Here is a 21,120-nt window from a genome sequence, read left to right as displayed (position 1 = left end):
CGAGAATCAGTCAAATCATTACCTTTACCCACTCAGCTGGATGCCTCACCTTGGCATGCTGTACACGTCGGTCTGGAAGAATCTGCACGCCTAAAACATAAATAGGCGGGACAAGAAGCGAAGATACAAAGAATGCAAAAAAAAAAAGAAGAAGAAGAAGAAGAAGAGAAAGTGATTCGCATACACTTCCTCTACTCTCAAAATGCCTGCTCACTTCCCCCTGGATCAGTATAAAGCTGGAGGCGGGCACCCTAGCGCCGTGCGCAGCGGCATCCAGGAAGAGATCGACGAGTCTTTGTACAGTCACATTGCCAGGCTCTTCAACAGATATGCCAACGCAAACGACATGTGGTCGAAAGACCAGTTGGGAATCTTCATGGAGCACACCCAACATGAAGACCCCAACGGCATCTCCTCGCACCTGACCGACAAGGCAGGCATGAGCATCCGCGACCTGCTGGACTACATCGCCTCACCCAGCGGCAACGCGCTCGAGATGGCTGCGCCTCAGGACCTGAGCCTCCCCCTGAGCGACTACTTCATCTCGTCCAGCCACAACACGTACCTGACGGGCAACCAACTGTCGAGCGACTCGAGCGTCGACGCCTACAAGGACGTGCTCCTCCGCGGGTGCCGCTGCATCGAGATCGACGTCTGGGACGGCGAGGAGCGCTTCCTGGCCGGGTACTCGCAGGACGACGCCGAGAACGAGAGGTACCACGCGTCCAAGGAGGCGGGCGCGGCGGACAGCAAGCCAGGCCCCACGTACAAGGTGAGCCTCAAGGACAAGATGGTGATCAAGGCCGCACGCTGGGTGATGAACAAGTTTGATCCGGTCGACCCTGAAGGCCGCACCGTGGACGACCGCATCGCCGACATGATGCGCGGCGAGCCCCGGGTCCTGCACGGCTTCACCCTGACCAAGGAGGTCCTGTTCCGCGACGTGTGCAGGGTCGTCAGGGACTACGCCTTTGCCGTCTCGGACCTGCCGCTCATCGTCAGCCTCGAGGTCCACTGCTCTCCGCTGCAGCAGAACGCAATGTGCGACATCATGGAGGAGGCCTGGGAAGAGTTCCTCCTGCCGACGCCAGAGGAGGACCCCACCGCGCTCCCGTCGCCCGCCGACCTGCGCAAGAGGATCCTCATCAAGGTCAAGCACGTCCCCGAGCACAAAAAGGACGACAGCAGCAGTAGCAGCACAACAACAACAACATCAACAACAACATCCGGCACGGGCAAAGACCAAGGCGAAGACGACGACAGCATCCTCGACGTGGTCGACCAAAAGGACGGCAGCAGAGAGGCCCAGCGGGTCAAGGCGCCCAAGATCACGCCCAGGTTGAGCAGGATGGGCGTCTACACGCGCGGCGTCAGCTTCAAGTCGCTCGCGCAGCCCGAGGCCGCCATGGCGAACCACATCTTTTCGCTGTCGGAGAAGGCGGCCTTTGACACGCAGCGGCGCGAGCCGGCCGCCTTCTTCGAGCACAACAGGAGCTACATGATGCGGCTGTACCCGCACGGCATGCGCTTCGACTCGTCCAACTTCGACCCCGTCCTCTTCTGGCGCGCCGGTGCCCAGCTGGTCGCGCTCAACTGGCAGTCGTGGGACGCCGGCATGATGCTCAACGAGGGCATGTTCGCCGGCTCGGACGGCTACGTAGTCAAGCCCGAGGGGTACCGCAGCGGCGACGCCGGGGGCCGCGCCCTGCGGAGCAGGAATCTGGACCGGGTCGCCGTCACCGTGCTGGCGGGGCAGAACCTGCCGCTGCTCAACGGGAAAGACGACGCCTCGTCCTTCATCCCCTACGTCAAGGTAGGGTTGCACACGGAGCCGGACCCTCTGACTGCCTTGGTTGGCGAAGAGACGACGCCGCTGGACGTCAGGCAGGTTGGGTACAGCGGCACCACGATCAAGGGCGCGGGTACGAGCCCGGATTTCGGCGGCGACATCATTGAGTTCCTAAACGTCGAGGGCGTGGAGCCCGAGCTGACTTTTCTTTCGTTCGTCGTCATGAACGACGTCGTGGGACCCGATGTCGTTGCCGCCTGGGCTTGTATTCGCCTGGACAGGCTGCGTGCAGGATACCGTTTCGTTCGTCTGTTTGGCAAGGACGGCATGCCCTCTAAAGGAATTCTTTTGGTCAAGACTGAGATAAATGAGGCGGTCTCGGATAGGTAGCATACTCAGTACTTTCGTGAGATCTCAAGAAGCCCAAGGGGCTATGACACTCCAGTGGCCGGCCTTGAATTTAATCATCATATGAGATTCACAGATGGCCATAGATTCTTGCCATGTTTCCTTTGCCTCCCCGTGCCTTTTCACCGGAAATTTTTGCTTCCTGTATCGTTTCAAGAGTAATCGACGTTATCGTGTTGCTACGAGTTGCTTTTCAGGGGCTGTCTGCTTACTTTGGCAAATAACTTCAAAGCTTTAGTGTCAAGTGCATACGAAATCATACTCGAACACGTGCAGGAAGTAGAGAGAGAATTCAAACAAGGGTGTTGGTTCATTCATAGTAATAACCTACGTGTTTTGCTGTCTGAGGCGACGTCGAACTAGTGTAGTCTTTGTTGATCTCATTATTCGGAACATTCGGCATATTCCTCTGGTTTCTCCAATTTCGGACAGAATTCCAGTTAGCATTGCTCATGTTTCAAATAATCTTCAGCTCCGCGGCGCATCTATGGAAAGAGTTTGAGTGACACGTGCGTATCGAAAAAGAAACCTGGAATTTAAAGGCTATTACAAGACCTTGTCTCTTTATAAAAGCCGGAATTCAAAGGCAGGCAGCTATCAGTTCGAGGTTCATGAAATTTCACGTTAGAGAAACACAAGAACTCGGCTGTAACAGCTGGTTTCGGTGTGATGGATACAATGGATTTGAACTATACTTTGTGAAAATATGAAGCCAAACGAAGAGCAGAGCACCGACACTTGCTTTTTTCGTCATCATGCCTAGTCGGTAGAGAGGCGTAATTTTGAAGGAATATTCATACATGATACACGTCTAAGTATCCTCAATGTCAAGACTTGATTCCAGGCACCATTGTAGACCGGCACGCCTTTGCTAGCAAAATGAGGGTGAGTATCAAGGCTAGCATTGCCACCACAATTGCGAAGGATACCATCTCGCCTCTGTTTATTTCGTCCAAGTTGGTACCTATGATTTCATAAATGGACCACGTCCAGCGGCCCTCTTTGAAACATGCTGGTTTGATACGTTTAATTATGCAGTCAGAAATCTTACTTGGCAGCTTGGCTTCTCTTCCGTTATGTCTAATTTGCTCAGATGTTTTCAGAGACCTTGTATGCAAATGCAATAACAAGCATGTGGCAATAATGGACTGCTTCTCTGGTCCAACATCCCTCATTTTCTGGTACAAAACTCAAGTCTCGGCTAGGAAATTTTGATTATAACTGTAAAAGGCATAGTGGACAAGTAATCTCCTGGTCTGAAACTGCCAATAACAAGTCGGAGATGAAAAGATATAGGCAGTGTTTCAGGGGTGATTGGTAAGTTAGAGTTGGCTGTTGTAACGTTGGGCTCCACATCTCCGACCCCCCTAAAGTCCGGCCCCCTTGAAAAATGTAACGACGAAATACCCCTTTTATAAACCGATTTAAATGTAAACCTATCAACGCACAATAATACAATCATTGTCAGGCTCTCCCGGTTCGCTAACCTCTTCTCCATCGTTCAAATCCTCTAAACAGTCCCTATTATTTTCCTGTGCTTCATAAACGTTTTTTTTGCTGACCAAAAGCTCGTTGGGATCCGGAATTACCCTTTTCCTTTTGACCGGCCGTACCGCCTCCAATTTTGCTTTTAACAAACTGATTTTTTGCTGAGCTTCAGCCAATAAGATATCCTTGGTTTCGAAGCTTTTTTGGACTTTTGCAAACAAAAGCCGTGAAGTGGCGTTACTTTTTTCGGACCGGGAAATTTCCTGTAGTTGAAGTCGAATATCTCGGGTCGTTTTAGGGGTTTTCCAAATAAGTAAAGATTGGTCGTTAATTTTTTGGTTTGGGCTTTCCGGTGTTTTATCCCTTTGGAAGCCGTTATTTCTACCTTTTTCGACGTTGGCGTTGCTATTTTCTAATAAAAACGGGTTTAAAAGTGGTTTTGCCAAGTTCACCGGCCATAACCCCGTCGTACGCCAACCAGATTGAATGGTTTTTGCTATAAATGCTTTTGATCTGGCTTTTCGATAGCAAAGTAGAAAGTTTCGTTTCCCAACAACCGTTGAACAGCAAAACTGGTTTACAAATCCCAGGTGACGTCGATAAGCTTCCTTTAACGGCCCAAAAACCGATAAATCCAACGGTTGAAGAACGTGCGACGAATGAGGAGGTAAATATAAAAGCTGAATATTATTTTGGAGGCAAACAAGCATAAACTCGTCGCTGACGTGTGATCCGTGGCCGTCGAGAACTAATAAACGCTTTTCAGGAGTTAAAGGTTGGGTATTTGGAATAAACACCTTTTTTAACCATTCGATACCTGTTTCATTATTTGTCCACCCGTTTTCTGTTGCATGAAATTGCCAGGTATCGAAAGGACTTAAATCAGCTGGAAACCATTGTTGCTGTACGTTTTTCCCCTTAAATATAACGAGGGGAGGTATAACAGCCCCCGTAGCTGATACACATTCGATTATGCTCGTCCAACCCCGCGTTCCAGGCTCTTTTCGCTGTAATGGCCGGATTTTATTACGCCCTAACACCAGGCCATTAGATCCTTTGCCTTCCATTATACCTGTTTCGTCCATATTCCAACGGTTGGCCGGTTTTATAGTATCGATAACGGGATTTTTCAAATAGGACCACCAAGATTTAATTACCTCGGTTGTAGCCCCATTAACCCGGGCATTTTCTATTCGCCGGGGCCTTTGGGTTTTCAAAATTGGATATCGGGCTATAAAACGGCTAACCCAATGTTTCCCAAGGCTTTTTCTTTCTCCGGCGGCCTGAAGAATTCGTTCCGCAAAATAGCGTAGTTCTTGATGCGTTGGCGGAAGGCCTAACGCGGCCTGCGCAAGTACCCAATCTGCCAAATAGGTCTCCTGCTCCTGTGAAAGCCTTTGACAAAATCTTTTCGCTTGTTGAATTGACTGGGCCCCCTTTAAACGATCGTGAAGGGTACTCCGAGGAATACCCCATTTTTGCGAGGTTTTGTGAACTGATTTGCCATTTCTTATGTCAGAAATGGCAGCAAGAAGCTGATTTTCAGTGTACTGTTTCATTGGAAAGTTTGGAGCAAGAATCTTCAAAATGCAAGTTCTAAAGTGAAAAATTCGTCTAGATATTTATAAAATAAAACAAAGGGTTGACGTGGCTGAGTAGATATTTTTAGGGGCCGGACTTTAGGGGGGTCGGAGATGTGGAGCCCAACGTTATATTACAATCACCGGACTTCAAATCCTAGGCTATGAATCGCAGTATAAAGTACAATTGAAAAAAAAAAGCTTGCGGAGAATCAACGCGATCTATTGTGTTTTAAAATTTTTGTGCAAAACGTTGGCTGCATCCCGATTTACACCACGTTGTACACAAGATCTTTCTACCCGTATGTCCACAAATAAACAAGTAACCAATCAATACTCACACCCAATTAAGTAGTGGGTAGGCCCATAACGTCGGTGCAAAATAACCCGAGCTAAACTCTCCCCTCGGCAACCCCTCCCCCACTATCTTTGCTGCTTGGCCGTCGGAGCTGCCGAACTCAGGGCATTTTGGGGGACCAATTCCTCCCTCCTCATGCGTCAACCTCCATCTGGCAAATGCCGCCCGAGAATGCTTCGGCACTTGGAGCTCTTGAACCCGAGCCAGACTAAAGCAGGCCGAACCTTGGACGGCTGGTTGTACTATGGTAGTACGACTTTGGCTAGGTACATTACCTAGGCCTACATGCCCACATGACAAAACCAGTCCCGTCTGCTTTTTTTTTTTTGGTTTTTCCTTTTCTTTCGTCTCGACTTGCTTGTCACAGTTGACAGCGTTTTGGTCTCTGGTCTCTCGCGACTTTCTCCTTATTGTCCACAATGACTTCTGTCAAAGAGTTCCCCACGATCAAGACCGTTAGGTCTTTTGTGATTGGCGGAGTCGGTTCAGGCGGCGATTACCATAATGTTAAAGGGGGACACTGGTAGGCAGCAACTCTTGCTATTGTTGCATTTCTTTGGAAGCAAACAGAGCAATACTGACCCATGCTACAAACTACCAGGTTGATTGACTCGTCAATCTCGACGCCGTGCTCAAGATGGGAAGAGTACCGGAAATCTCGGACAAGCTGGGGCATCAACGTCTTGGGCTCCTTTTTTGTCGAGATCGAGGCGACTGATGGCACTGTTGGCTATGCAACTGGCTTTGGAGGTGAGCAATAGACAAAATGATCAGGACTGGTCTCGGACTAACACGCCGTCAATCCACAGGTCCTCCCGCATGCTGGCTCACCCACCAACACTTTGAGCGCTTCCTCATCGGCGCCGACCCGCGCAGGACCAATCATCTCTTTGAGCAGATGTACCGCGCATCCATGTTCTACGGGCGCAAAGGTCTCCCCATCGCCGTCATATCAGTCATCGACCTCGCTCTGTGGGACCTGTTGGGCAAGATCCGCAAAGAGCCCGTCTACCAGATGATCGGCGGCGCGACCAAGGACCGGCTCAACTTCTACTGCACGGGCCCCGAGCCAACTGCTGCCCGCGACATGGGCTTCTGGGGCGCCAAGGTGCCGCTCCCGTACTGCCCCGACGAGGGCCACGTCGGGATGAGGAAGAACATCGAGTTCCTCCGCAAGCACCGCGAGGACGTCGGGCCAGACTTCCCCCTGATGGTGGACTGCTACATGAGCCTGAACGTGTCGTACACCATCGAGCTGGTAGAGAAGTGCAAGGACCTGGACATCAACTGGTGGGAGGAGTGCTTGTCGCCCGACGACACGGACGGCTTCGAGCAGATCAAGCGCGCTCACCCCACGCTCAAGTTCACGACGGGCGAGCACGAGTACTCGCGCTTCGGCTTCCGCAAGCTCGTCGAGGGCCGCAACCTCGACATCATCCAGCCCGACGTCATGTGGCTCGGCGGGCTGACGGAGCTGCTCAAGGTCTCGGCCATGGCGGCCGCCTACGACATCCCCGTCGTCCCGCACGCCTCGGGCCCCTACAGCTACCACTTTGTCATGTCGCAGCCCAACACGCCCTTCCAGGAGTACCTGGCCAACTCGTCCGACGGCAAGAGCGTGCTGCCCGTGTTTGGCGACCTGTTCATGGACGAGATCATCCCGTCCAAGGGCTTCTTAACGCCCAAGGACCTGGACAAACCGGGCTTCGGCTTGACGCTCAACCCTGCCGCCAGGGCCAAGATGATTCCCGGCGAGTTTTGGGTCAACCCCGCGCCGATGAAGGCACTTGGCAGTGGTGCTGCTGCTGAAGAGAAGAAGCAGGGTGCCGTGGAGGCGGTGGTGAACAAGGTGCAAGAGCTTACGACGTCATGAAGTTTTGTAGTACTTTTTTTTTTTTTTTTAATAATAATTCCTTGCCATTTTTGCATGATTCAACTAGCATATGAGTATGTTTACTCTTATTTTGTTTTACTTTTTTTCATAACTGGATTGATGCAACGCATCAACTGTTTTCTTGTTCACATGTTCTCGAAATCAGACATGACGGAGCGGGGGATCATTGTCGGCATTGACTTGGGCCGCCCGCATCTGCATCATATGTACACTCGCTGTAAAGCACCCCGAGGATCGCGGGGCTAAAAGCTCCCGCACCCCCACTTCATGTCATGGATCTCCAAGGTTAAACCCACTTGCATAGTGTTGCAGGAGATAGATCTTGGCATCACATGACCAGAGGAGCTTGATCAGCGCTGTGCACACCATAAAAACTGACGCACACGAACGTACACGTGCAATCTGCATAAGTGGTAGGAGAGTAGTCTCAGTGCTCAGACTAGACCCCCCTGTTTCGCAGTGGGGACCGAGCGCTCCATATACCATTCAGCCATATAACTTTTCGACCAATTACATTGGCCGAAAAGATCGCGCTCGTTCTAGTCTGAGGACATTTTGTCGCATTTCGCCGTTTATGGCGGTACCACCAACGATAATTTGTCGCATTTCGCCGTTTATAACGGTATTATTAATAATATACCTAATATTGCGATATCGCTGATAATTATTTTATTAATATAAGGATAATTTGTAGTATTTTACCGTTTATAGCGGGTATATACAATATATTTGTATTATGATAGTAAAAGAAAATGGTGTAACTATGATATTTAATTAAATATTTAAATAAAAAATAAATAAAAATTATAAAAATATATAGTAATTTGCGTTAAATTAATTGGAGTTTTTTGATTATTTAAATGCCGGCCGCGTTTTAATAGCCATTGTATATGCAAAAATATTAAAATATTAAGTAAAATCTGTAATTTTTCATTATATTTAATTTTTATTTTAAATAATGGTATATAATAGAAACTTTAGGTGAAATTACAGTTTTTAAAACTTAGTAGACCTAATACTGCAAAATACATGCAATTATCGATTGAAATAAAAGTTTTATTAATATTTTCATATAAATTAATAATTTGTTAAAAAATGAAATAATTTACGCAAATATTGGTAAAATGAAAATATTTTCGATTAATATATTCCATTGTAAATTTGTTAATAAATTTCACATAAGCTTTTTTTTTATAAATTTTATTTAATTAAATAAAGCAAAAAATATAAAAATAACACAAATTGGGCATTTTTTGTTATAAAAAAATAAAAAGGGCCGGTATTGTAAATCGGGTTTCACGTTAACGTTTATTTATATACATAATCCACTTTCACAAATTTTGGTTTTATTAATGTTAAAATTGGTAAAAATATAAAAACATTTCGATTGCAAAATATATATAAAATTGGATACATTTTACCTATCCGCATATTTAACGGCTAAAATAATTAGATCTACGTATAAAAGTGTAATGTTATATTAAGTATATATATGCCACCCCCTACGTGCAAAAACCACAGGATTTGGCCGCAAAACAAAAATAATATAAAATTAAATAAATAAAGCAAAAAGATTTATAAAATATACATTTAGCATTTTCTTTTATTAAATAGTTTTTAAAACCCATATTATACGTAGGATTGGATTTGGACGTTTGTTTATATACGTAATCGAATTTCTAAAATTTTGGTTTTGTTATCGTTAAAATTGGTAAAAATATAAACGAATTTCGATTATAAATTATATATAAAAAAGTATGTATTTTGCCTATCCGCTTATTTAATTGCTTATATAGAATGGTATATGCACCAAAAATTAACATAATAATATATAAATATATACGACCCTCCACGTGCAAAAAGTATAAAATTTGGTCAGAAATTAAAAATAATATTAAAAAAAATCGAAAATCGAAAAAAATCGAAAAAACAGTACCGCCATAAACGGATTAAGGGCAAATGGTATCGAATTCGGCCATTATAGCAAATAAAAAAATAAATCGAATCGCTGGTAATAACGGTATTAAACGCTATTTTCAACGATATTTTATTTTTTCAATATTGTACGTGGTTGTGGAATAATAAAGGAGTTTCGGTTAAAAAAAGGCCAAAAATACCGCCATAAACGGCGAAAATCGACAAATTGTCCTCAGACCTAAACCAAAGCGTTCTTTGGATGGACCCACAAATACATTGCAAAGCCGTAATTGAGCCACGAAATGGAGCGAAGCGAACGGAGTGGATTAATTGTGGAGCTTTGGGCTTCAGGGATGAGCCCTGAGACTAGTAGGAGAGCCATATATTTAGGTAGGGTGCGCTATCTAGGCTAACGAGCGTGGCAGCGCTTTTATGGTGTGCACAGCGCTGACTAAGCTTATTTGGTTATATAATACCAAAATCTATTTACTGCAACACACCCCCAGTTAACTTTACGTAAATAAATAAAATCAACTGTTTATATAATTATATAAAGCCTTTAAGGCCAATATTTATATATATTTATTTACGTAAATAAAGGAAATTTATAATGCTAATAAACGGTAGCGGTATAACGCGCGCCGCAAACGGGTTTTACCAGCCTTTAACGTTTTTTATTATATTTAACGCAAACGGTAAACCCTTTTTAATAACGACGAATCCGTAATATTATACCCCCTATTGTGTAAGTAACGATGATAATTTACAATAAAATTGGTAAATATACGGCGAATATATATTTCGTTCGCTTTTTTAAATCGAAATTTTAATTTTAATCCTCATTTTATACCCAAATACCCAATTTGTAAATAATCGCTTACGCCTTATATTTTGCGTTTAACAATTTGCGCGCCTGCTAACGTCGATATTAGTACCAATAATAATAATAATAATAACAAAAATAGGTCTTTTTTCGTTTATTTGGCGGGTTACGCTACGCGTAAACCGCGGTATGCGTTAAATACCGGTTAAGCGCTGGTTAGCAGGTATAATATAATGTTTCTTTTATTTTTATTAACGGGAATTAATTTGGTCGCGCCGAAAAGCGTATATAATTATAAATTTTTATTTACGTTTTAACGGGTTTCCGAACGTGCGATATAATTAACGCGCACCCTATATATATATATAAACGAACCAATACCGCCGAAACGCTGCAATTGCAACGCGTTTTTCAATTTTCCCAACGGGAAATTAAAAATTAAGGGGTATAATTTATTTTACCACCGATTTTATAACGTTAAATTAACGGTAAAATATAAACTTATTTCGCCGCCGTTGCTGGCGCCGCTTTTGCGGTTACCGACGTGGCCCCCGCCGCTATCCCCGCTAAAACGGTAATTTCCAAAACGTTAACCGCGGAAATTATTACCGAAATACCAATAATTGGGGGTCCTACCGACCCTACGCCCGCCCCCGTTGCGCCCCCCGTTATTACGGAAAAACCTACCAAATCCGCCCCTATTTTTACTGCTGCCGAACCCGCCCCCGCGCTTACCCAAACCGCCGTTTTTAAAACCGTTTACGGGCGTATTAAAAACGCGCGCGGCGATAAAACTACCGTAAATTATTCTTAAACCGTATTCAAAAACGTGGGGTAATATTAACCGTATATATAAAAACCGAAAAATATAAAAAGGAAAAGGAAGGAAAAAACGGAGGAGGAGGAGGAAAATAAAAAAAAACAAATAGCGATAACCGCCCCTTCCGTTTCGTAAATATTTCCCCTATTTTAAAACGTTTATTTATAAATAACGTAAATTAACCCACGTAACGTAATCGCGTTATTTTCGCCCCCGTTATATACGCTTAAACGATTTTATAAATCGCCCAGTACCATATTTCGGGTATACAAAAACGTATTTATCCGGAATTGCGACCGGTTTATACGTTAATTAACCCGGCGTGCGTTCCCGTGCGCGGGGAACGCGTTTACCGCGTTATTGGAATTACCGAAATGGGTATACCTGTTTTTTTTTCCTAATTGGGGGATTGTTTAAATACGCCGCGCGCGATTTAGACCAAACGTTTTTTATATCGCCGCGTACCCCCGCCAAAAAAATCCAATTTTTTCGGAACGTAATTACGTATTATTTCCGGGATTAAACCGAATCCCAAACAAAAAAATTGGCAATTTTTTAAACGAGGAATATTCCTGCGCTAAAACCCGTAAAAGGGGTTTTTGGTGTTCTTTTTGCGCCGTAAAACGCAAAAAAGGCGTTATTTCGTGGTATTTAAATGGGATGGGGGTTAATTATTATAAATGGCGTACCAGTAATAATGGGTATAATTTTTAATAATTAAACCATTACGGGCATTTATTTTATATTATTTCCTGGCGGCGCTGGCGCCCGCTATTAGGTTTTTTTATGGGTAAATTTCGGCCTTAAATATTCGTTATTTTATATATTCGTTATTTTTTGTCATTATTCTTTTTTTAATAGGTTTAATACGCGTTATTTAATGTTATATTTTTTACCGTGTTTCCGAATTCCCTTTCAAATTTTGCTAAACGTTATAAAAATTTAAAAATACCCTGAAATACTCGAATTTGGGGATCGATAGCGATTTAATAAATCCGTTTGCAAATATAAATTCTGTTTTAAAATAGGTAACGTGGAAATTCTTTTTAACGTGCTCCTATTCAAACCATATATTTTATATATTTATAGAACGCAGGTTGATATTAATGCGAAAGTTTTTATCAACGATTAGGCGAACCGTTTATTTGTTATCGTAATATAAATTCCAAAGCTAGCCGAAATTTAGCTATATTTCCTTCAAAATCCGCTTTAAAACCATAATTCTTTTGGCCGCTTTCGATAGTACGTATAATTTTACCTTTATTGTAAACGTTATTACCGTGGTTTACCTTACCGCCCTCCAATTAATAGCTTTTCCGAATAGCATTATTACGTATTTTTCTAAAAATTTCCTCGTATTTAAATCGTCGCCGAAAAATGCGTTATTTGCGAGTATAAAATCCTAATTTTAGTCGCTCGTTCCGTACTTTACCCCCAAAAGCTTCGTACTATATAGATAAAGCAATAATCTTTTGGTTAAACGTTTATAGAAAGGATTCGGATTAGTAAAAAATTTAAAAAATACTAATACTGCGTGCGCAACGTTTGGTTTAAATATAATTACGGTATATAAAATAAACCCTACCATTTCCTGGTAAATTTTAACCTCGTTTGGAATTACGTTCCTTTTGTATTTTATTCTAAAACTTTTTAGTAATGGCGTTAGCGGGTATTTTAAACTTTTTATAAATTTAAAACGTATGGCGATTTTTTCGATATACGAATCGTGCAATAAAATCGCTGTGCGTTGTTTTTTATTTCGCAGTATGCGTATCCCAAAAAACCAAAAAAGCTGCCCCTCCCGTAATTCGTATTTAGCCTTTAAACCGTCGACAACCGCTTTACCATTTCTAGCGTATTTTACGGCATATAATACGATTATATCGTTTACGAAAAAAATTACAATAACCCTGTTTTATATAAATACGCATATGCATGGTTTATTACCCACTGGTTTAAATCCCAAATTTTGTAACGTTTTTAAAGCTTTTCGTACCAAAATTTGGGTAATTCCCTTGTACCGTAAAACGTTTTTCGTAGTTTAAATACAATATTTTTTTATTAAACCTTTTTAATGCGGTGCAAAACATTGGTTTATTTATATTAAACGTTACGTTAAGGAAAACGTTATTTATATCGATTTAAATCGCCTCGAAGTCGAAATACGCCATTAAAGCTAATATTAATTTGAAATTTTGTGCGGCCAATATCGCCGCGTAAATATTTTCAAACGTATTGGGCGTTTATTAATTACTTTTTACCACGAACCGTACTTTATAGCGTTTAAAGTAACCGTTTTTGTCGAATTTATACGTAAATACCCGTATAAACGGTACGGGTTTTATAATGCAGTTCAATTTAAAGGTTATTTCCCAAATTTCCTTTTTTTCAAAATTTATCCATTCCGTTTTCGCTGCTTTCAAAAACTGCTTTTTATCCGGGTGCGTTATAAATTTTTTCCAAACCTTCGGCGCAAATACAAAGTCGTTTTTATACGGTTGAACCTTTTTATCCGGTTTTTTCTATTATATTACCGCCGCGATAATTTCGTGCAATATTTTATAATTATAGTTACCGTTTTCCAACGTATTTTATTAATTAGGTAGGAACGTTAATAAAAACGCTAATTATAATTAGAAACCTGGAACGAATATCCGGTTTTCGGTATATATTTATTATAAATAAATATTATTATCTCCGTATACCACGTCCTTTCCCTTTGGGATAATCGCGTTTATAAAACTCGTATTATTAATATTACGCCCGCGCCTTCCACGGGTTATATTTCCTTTGTGAGGAGGTACGAGATAGAATAAGCTTAATCTTAAACGCGGGGAAAAGTGGATCACGTATAAGGCTGATGGAACGTTGAAATGGCAGATAACCGTCTGCTAGCGGATAATAGAGATAATATATTGTTGCACAATCGATTCGTTAAATCGTTGAATCGATAAAGGTATAAAAGTGATAAATCTAAGGTTAAGTTGTAAATTACGTGTTCGAATCCGTAAATGCAAATTTTCGATCCGGATGTCCGGAATGCGGGGTCACGTCACATGATTTGGCCTTATTCATGTGACTGACCTGCCGACCTATTGAGCCTAACGGCCCATTAAACCTAACGGCCTATTGTGCTTATGTATGCACAGAAAATCTGCGACTATAACGGGATTCGAACCCACGCGCTTTAACAACGTATATATGATATAAGTTATGGTACGTGCATTATACCATTAAGCTAGATTATATATGACGTATTTGTTTTGTTGTTGAAACTATAAACAAAGACGTGATATATAAAGCTTTGTGTGTATAAACGCGTATACGTTTTATTTGTTATTTATTTATTTATTCGATGCAGGGTGACTAATAAAATTAGCCCATGCTAGCCGTTATAAAATAATGCAGGGTAGCTAATATAATGAGCCCTGCGCTAGCCATGTTCACATACCCCCGTAATTTATTTATTATATAAAATAATAAACAAATTATCGAGTGGATACGTTTTATTTATTTATGGTTATTTTCTGCACCGTTATTAACATTTGCATAGGATAATAGATCCTTGTGCAAAGTTCCGGGTACTGATTTGGTTAAAAAATCAGCTATATTTAATTTAGTTGGTATATATTTCAACTCAACTAAATTATTATTTATAGCTTCGCGGTTAAAATGATATATTATATCGATATGTTTAGATCTTTTATGAAATTCCGGGTTTTCCGCGAGCTTTATGGTAGACGTATTATCCACTAAAATTAAAGGGGTTTTAATGTTAAAGCCCAACTTTAAATCATTATTTATATAATTTAGCATATTATTTAAATATATGGCTTCTTTAACGGCGTCCCGTAAAGCCATATACTCAGCTTCAGTCGACGATAAAGCTACCGGTTTCTGAAGTTAAGAAGTCCAACTTATTATATTATTATCGTTATTTATGTTATAACTGTTGGACAGGCTAAATATATATCCAGTAGTGGAACGTTTTTAATTTAGGTCGTTAACCCAATTAAAGTCTGTATATCCCTTAATAAATAATATATTATCGTTATTTTTCTGGCTTTTATGCTGCAGCTTTATATTATTTATATTATTTATATTATTTATTGACTTTTCGTTAACGTTATTGTTATTGGATCCGTTATTGTTAACGTTATATTGGGATATATTATTAACGTTATTTTGTAGGCCAAAAGTGGGATTTTTCAGCAAATATTTAAAAACATTTTCAAAAATCTTGAAATGTTCAACCCCAGGATTAGCCATAAATCTGGCGGCTAGGCACGTGCAATATGTAATATCTGGGCGGCTTTTTATTACTAAATATAGTAATGAACCTACTTTCTGTTGGAAATCTTTGATTTCCTCTTTTGTAGCTTTATGTTTATTTATATCGAATTTTAAACCTGGTACCCCCGGAATGGTAGAAGGTTTTTCGTTATTCATAATATTGAATTTATTCAATATTTTATTGGTATAATCTTCCTGGCTAATAAAAGCGGTTTTATTGTTTTTATATATAGTTATCCTGTTACCCAAAAAATTGGATACAGGTCCCATACATTCTATTTTTATATATTTGGATAATTTTTTATAAAGAATATCCAACAACGATAAATTAGCATTAAATGCCAAAATATCGTCGACGTGGCAAACCATAATAATACCAAAAAATTCGCTATTATTATTTTGGTTTATATATACGCCTTCGTCGTATGGGAAAACAGTAAAACCTAACTTTATCAGCGTTTTGGTAAAGTATTTATACCAAAATCTAGGCGCTTGTTTTAAACCATATAGGGCTTTATTTAATTTACCCACTTTATTTATATACTTTTTATCTGTATATAGCCCTGTAGGTAACTTTATATATATTTCGGTATCGATATTTGCGTGTAAAAACGCGTTTTTAACGTCATATTGAATAACGTACCACCCTTTATGTAATGCTAGCATTATAAATATATGCCAGGTTTCTGTTCTACAAATTGTAAAAAAAGTATCCAGGTAATCAACACCCATAATTTGGTGGAATCCCTGTACTACCCATCTGGCTTCATAACGATACCGTTTATTAATAGCCGTAATAAAACGAATATTATTTATATTGTTCAAGGGTTTTTTTTTGAAAACCCAGCGCCCAGTTATAGCTATTTTATTTGGAGGTAAATCCGTTATAGTAAAGGTATTGGATTTTATTAAGCTATTATTTTCGTTTTTGCAAACCTGCAGCCAATTTTCCCAATCTTGGCTTTCCATAGCTTGTTTATAGGTATTCGGTTCTATTAACGAATTTGTTATTAATACGTAATTATCTTCGTTAAAATTAAATTTTAACGACTTATTAATATCACGTATCGTAAATAGAACGTCATTATATATTTTATATTCTGCAGAATTTATTGGGGGTTTATTTTTTATGTTTATTTTTATAGACGAATTGTTAACTGCTTGGGGATTATTATTATTGGTAATAACGTTATTTTTATCAGCATTATTAACGTTATTCGCGTTATTAACGTTATTAATGTTATTTTTATCAACGTTATTTTTGTTTATATTTGTATTATTTACTGGATTTACCTCGAAATCTGGTAAAAAGAATTCGACCTCGTTTATGTTATTATTATTTATATTGGTATTTTCGTTGTTTATATGTGGATAAAATTTATCCGTTATAAAGGTAATATCTCTAACCAGGAGACATTTCCTTTTATATGGGTCTCATATTTTATATATCTTTATATTAGGTGTAAAACCTATCAAGATACCAATTTTATTTCGAGGTTTAAGCTTCTTTTTATTATGGTTATCGTTATAGTAAATAATACATCCCCAAGGTTATATATAGTTATTTACGTGAATTGCATTATTATTTATATTATTTTCACTTATATTGTGAAATATATTGGCTGGCGTTTGCATATTTAAAGCCGTATGTGGGGTATTATTATATAGGTATACAGCGGCTAATAAAACCTCACCCCATAAATAGTTAGGTGCTTTGCTATTAAATAGCATAGCCCTAACTTTATTAAATAGGGTTAAATTTATACGTTTTATTAACCCATTTGGCTTTTTTGTATATGCAGGCGTAAAATGGTGTATAATACCGTTATTCTATAACGTAATCTTAAATTAGTTACTTATATATCCGCCTCCATTATCGGTAAAAAACTTTTTTATTGTTCTTTTACCATTTATATTAACGGTATCATTATCCATTTATTTCTTATATATATAAAATGCCTTTAGGGCATTAGCTTTTGTTTTTAACAATGCAACACGTAAATAACGTGACTTTTTATCTAAAAACCTTATGTAATATTTATAATAATTATACGTGGGTGGATTTATGGGTCCACCTAAGTCGGAATGGATTTTGTTTAATATATTATAATTTATAATATTTGCAGAAATCCTGTTTATTTTCCGATTGGATTTTGCAGTTAAGCAAATCTCACACGTATATTTATTATAATTATATATATCGTTTTTGGATATCTTTATTTTATTTGTCTTTATTAACTGCAATAGGGGTGTTAACCCTATATGCCCATATTTAACGTATAATTTATATATTGCATTGGAAGAAATATCGTTATTATTCGACTTTTTTTCCGCATGTAATGTACAATTATTTTCCACAATTTGGGTAGGTAGAATATATAGCCCATTATTTTTATAACTTTCTGTTATTTTATGTTTATGTTTTGTATGTATCATTATTATTTTATTATTTATAAAGGTTATAATATAGTTATGTAATTGTGCAACAGAAAGTATATTAAACCCAAATTCTGGTATATAGTACACGTTATTTATAGTTTCTGTTATACCTGTATCATTGAACTTGACTTTTATAGTTCCCATCTTATTTATATTTAAGTGGGAAGCATTACCCCATTTAACAGTCGTATCTATATTTTTAACGTCTGTTAAATATTGTATATTGCAATATATATAAATTGTTGCTGCACTGTTTATAATAAAATTGGAGGACTTTATAGTAAAGTGCAATACAATATGTGGATTAAAGTCAGAATAAATTAAATTTGGAACAAACGTTGTAAAACAGTAATGTCCCAAATTCAAATAATCAGCTTTATTCCCGTTATTGGGGTAATTATTATTATAATTATAATTATAATTATAATTATTAATGGGTAAAGAATTTACCTCATTATTAACCTTATTGAAGGTCAAAAGTTCATTCAACGATACGGTATAATGTTTATTAATATTATCCTCACCACGACATTTATCTAAAATATTGGCAAATAGTAAATTTACCGTATATTTATCTGAATTATGCCGTAGCTTTTAAGTAATATTCTGTGCAAAAAAGGTCTAATTTTAATTTAAAATATTTAATACCCAGGTTATAATAACCTTATTTTGAGTAATTAAACCGTTAGATCTCAAAACTGAATATAACTTTTTTATTTTATTCAAATAAACCTCGATGTTATTAAAAGATGCTGGTACAGCCGAATAAAACTCCTTGAATAAAAGGAAATCCGAAGTATAGCTTTCAGGATTATATATATTTTTTAATTTATTCCAGGTTTCGTACGCAGAAGTGCATTTTTTTGTATATAAAAAAGGTTTATTATCGCACAGTGATTTTATAAAGGCTAAAGCTAGCGTATTTTTGTTTGTATAATCCAAAGGTTTAAAAGTATTATAATTATTATTATTATTAATAATAATACCACTCTGGATGCCACTGGGGATACCAGTGGGTTCCATATTATTATTAGCATCGAGGTTAATAATAATTCCCTCCTTTTGCTCCAGGGTACATGCGAGTCCCTTCACTTCCAAAACCGCTTAAGCACGAATAGCCCAAATAATATAATTTTCGGTGCCCTTAAGGGTTACCATTGGGATTTTGTCGAAGGTAGCCATTTTAAATAAAGGGTTTTTTGTTTGTATTATATTTCGGTAACGGTCGGGATTAGGGTCGAAAGGGTTATTCAGTTGGATAAGTTTTGAAAAAAGCTTTCAAATGGTATAGGACTCGTATCGATAGGTCGAATAGCGGTGAAAATATAGGCGAATATTTGTTAAGGTATATAAATAGGTATAGGAGGGTATAATATAACGGTCGGGTTTTCTCGACGGCGCGTGCGATTCCGGTTTCGGTAATTATACCGTTAGATAAAGCGTGAATAGAGCTATCGAATGGTGTGAGGCTCGGGTTGATCCGAAATAGGGCTAAAGAATAATCGATGGATTTGATGGTATTGGTATCGGTATCGATCTCGTTGGTATGAGCTAATCCGGGCTTATAACCTGTGAGGAGGTACGAGATAAAATAAGCTTAATCTTGAACGCGGGGAAAAGTGGATTACGTATAAGGTTAATGGAACGTTAAAATGGCAAATAACCGTCTGCTAGCGGATAATAGAGATGATATATTATTGCACAATCGATTCGTTAAATCGTTAAATCGATAAAGGTATAAAGGTGATAAATCTAAGGCTGAATTGTAAATTACGTGTTCGAATCCGTAAATGCAAATTTTCAATCCGGATGTCCGGAATGCGGGGTCACGTCACATGATTTGGCCTTATTCATGTGATTGACCTGCCGACCTATTGAGCCTAACGGCCCATTAAATCTAACGGCCTATTGTGCTTATGTATGCATAGAAAATCTGCGACCATAACGGGATTCGAACCCACGCGTTTCAACAACGTATATATAATATAAATTATGGTACATGCATTATACTATTAAGCTAGATTATATATGACGTATTTGTTTTGTTGTTGAAACTATGAACAAAGACGTGATATATAAAGCTTTATGTATATAAACGCGTATACGTTTTATCTGTTATTTATTTATTTATTCGATGCAGGGTGACTAATAAAATTAGCCCACGCTAGCCGTTATAAGATAATGCAGGGTAGCTAATATAATGAGCCCTGCGCTAGCCATGTTCACATCCTTTACCGCGTTAACGTTATTTTTTCGTATTTACCTCCAAAATTTTTATAATGCGTCGGGGCGTTTTCGAAAAACGTTTAAATTTTATTGTACGCGTTTAAACGCTGGTTTGGGGTATTAGCGCGGGCGTAATATTTAGAAATTATACGGATATAACGGTAATATTCGTCGGGTTCGGGGGTTTGGACTGCGGTTCCGGTATATTACCCCCGATAAAAAAACGGTTAAATATAGGGTATTCCCGCGCCAATTCGTTATTAATAACGATTAATTCCACTGTTCGGGTGTTTTTTATTAGTTTCGGCGTATTTGTTTTTTTTACAGGGTCCGTGGGCGTACGCGTTGGAAATCCGTTATTATTTAATATACGTATACCGAATACGTAATTGTTTCCCGTTTTGGGCGTTATTGCATTATTTTTTAAAAGTTTTAAATACGTTAATATTACTAACGTATATTTTATTGGTTCGTTAACCATTTATATTTTAAGCGGTTCCAGTTAATTAACCGTTTTACCTGGGATCGGTCCGCCCAAATGTTTAAAAATATCGTTTTCTGCGATTCGTTCGCGGAAATATATATTGCGGTATTCCGTAGGTATTTCCGCACCCCGTTTTTATAATATTACTACGTTATTTAACCCCTAATTAAAAATAGGAACGTTTAAATTAGGTACGAGCAATGGTATATTCCGTAATAAACCCAAACGTTCGACTATTCCGTCCCCCAAAAACTACAATATTGGTTCGTGGATCCGGTTTATTAAAAACTCGTATTCGTTATTAAATTTACCGGTTTTTACCTTTTTCTTTCCTAATCCCTGGTAAAAACGTATTTCGTCGAATCGGACGTTGCGTAAAGTAATAATCCTATCGAAAAAGGCTACCCAAATATGGTATATTTTAAAGGATTTATATCCAACCAGGTATCCCACGTACGTTTTAGGGCTCGTTTTAAATATTACCCTATTTTCTAACTTCGTTTTTACCGGGTTTAACACGTAGGTTCTACACCCGTATACATACGTATTAAACTAATTTAGGCGCAGGTTTTTATTCAATGCAATAAATAATGCAGGTGTA

General features: G+C 39.1%; 2 protein-coding genes across 2 annotated transcripts; both read left to right on the top strand.

Moving 5' to 3' along the window:
- Window positions 1-202: 202 nt before the first annotated feature.
- Window positions 203-2,179, top strand: PpBr36_02107 (uncharacterized protein; the record flags this gene model as incomplete). Its single annotated transcript, XM_029889290.1, has 1 exon — window positions 203-2,179. One exon carries the CDS (start codon window positions 203-205, stop codon window positions 2,177-2,179), a length of 1,977 nt encoding a protein of 658 aa, XP_029751319.1.
- Window positions 2,180-6,042: 3,863 nt separating this feature from the next.
- Window positions 6,043-7,496, top strand: PpBr36_02106 (uncharacterized protein; the record flags this gene model as incomplete). Its single annotated transcript, XM_029889289.1, has 3 exons — window positions 6,043-6,146; window positions 6,225-6,373; window positions 6,433-7,496. 3 exons carry the CDS (start codon window positions 6,043-6,045, stop codon window positions 7,494-7,496), a joined length of 1,317 nt encoding a protein of 438 aa, XP_029751320.1.
- Window positions 7,497-21,120: the final 13,624 nt, after the last annotated feature.

The sequence above is a fragment of the Pyricularia pennisetigena genome, chromosome 2 (assembly GCF_004337985.1).
Source record: "Pyricularia pennisetigena strain Br36 chromosome 2, whole genome shotgun sequence".
NCBI lineage: Eukaryota > Fungi > Ascomycota > Sordariomycetes > Magnaporthales > Pyriculariaceae > Pyricularia > Pyricularia pennisetigena.
The sequence above is the reverse complement of the archived record's forward strand: the minus strand, read 5'-3'. Positions and strand labels throughout refer to the sequence as shown.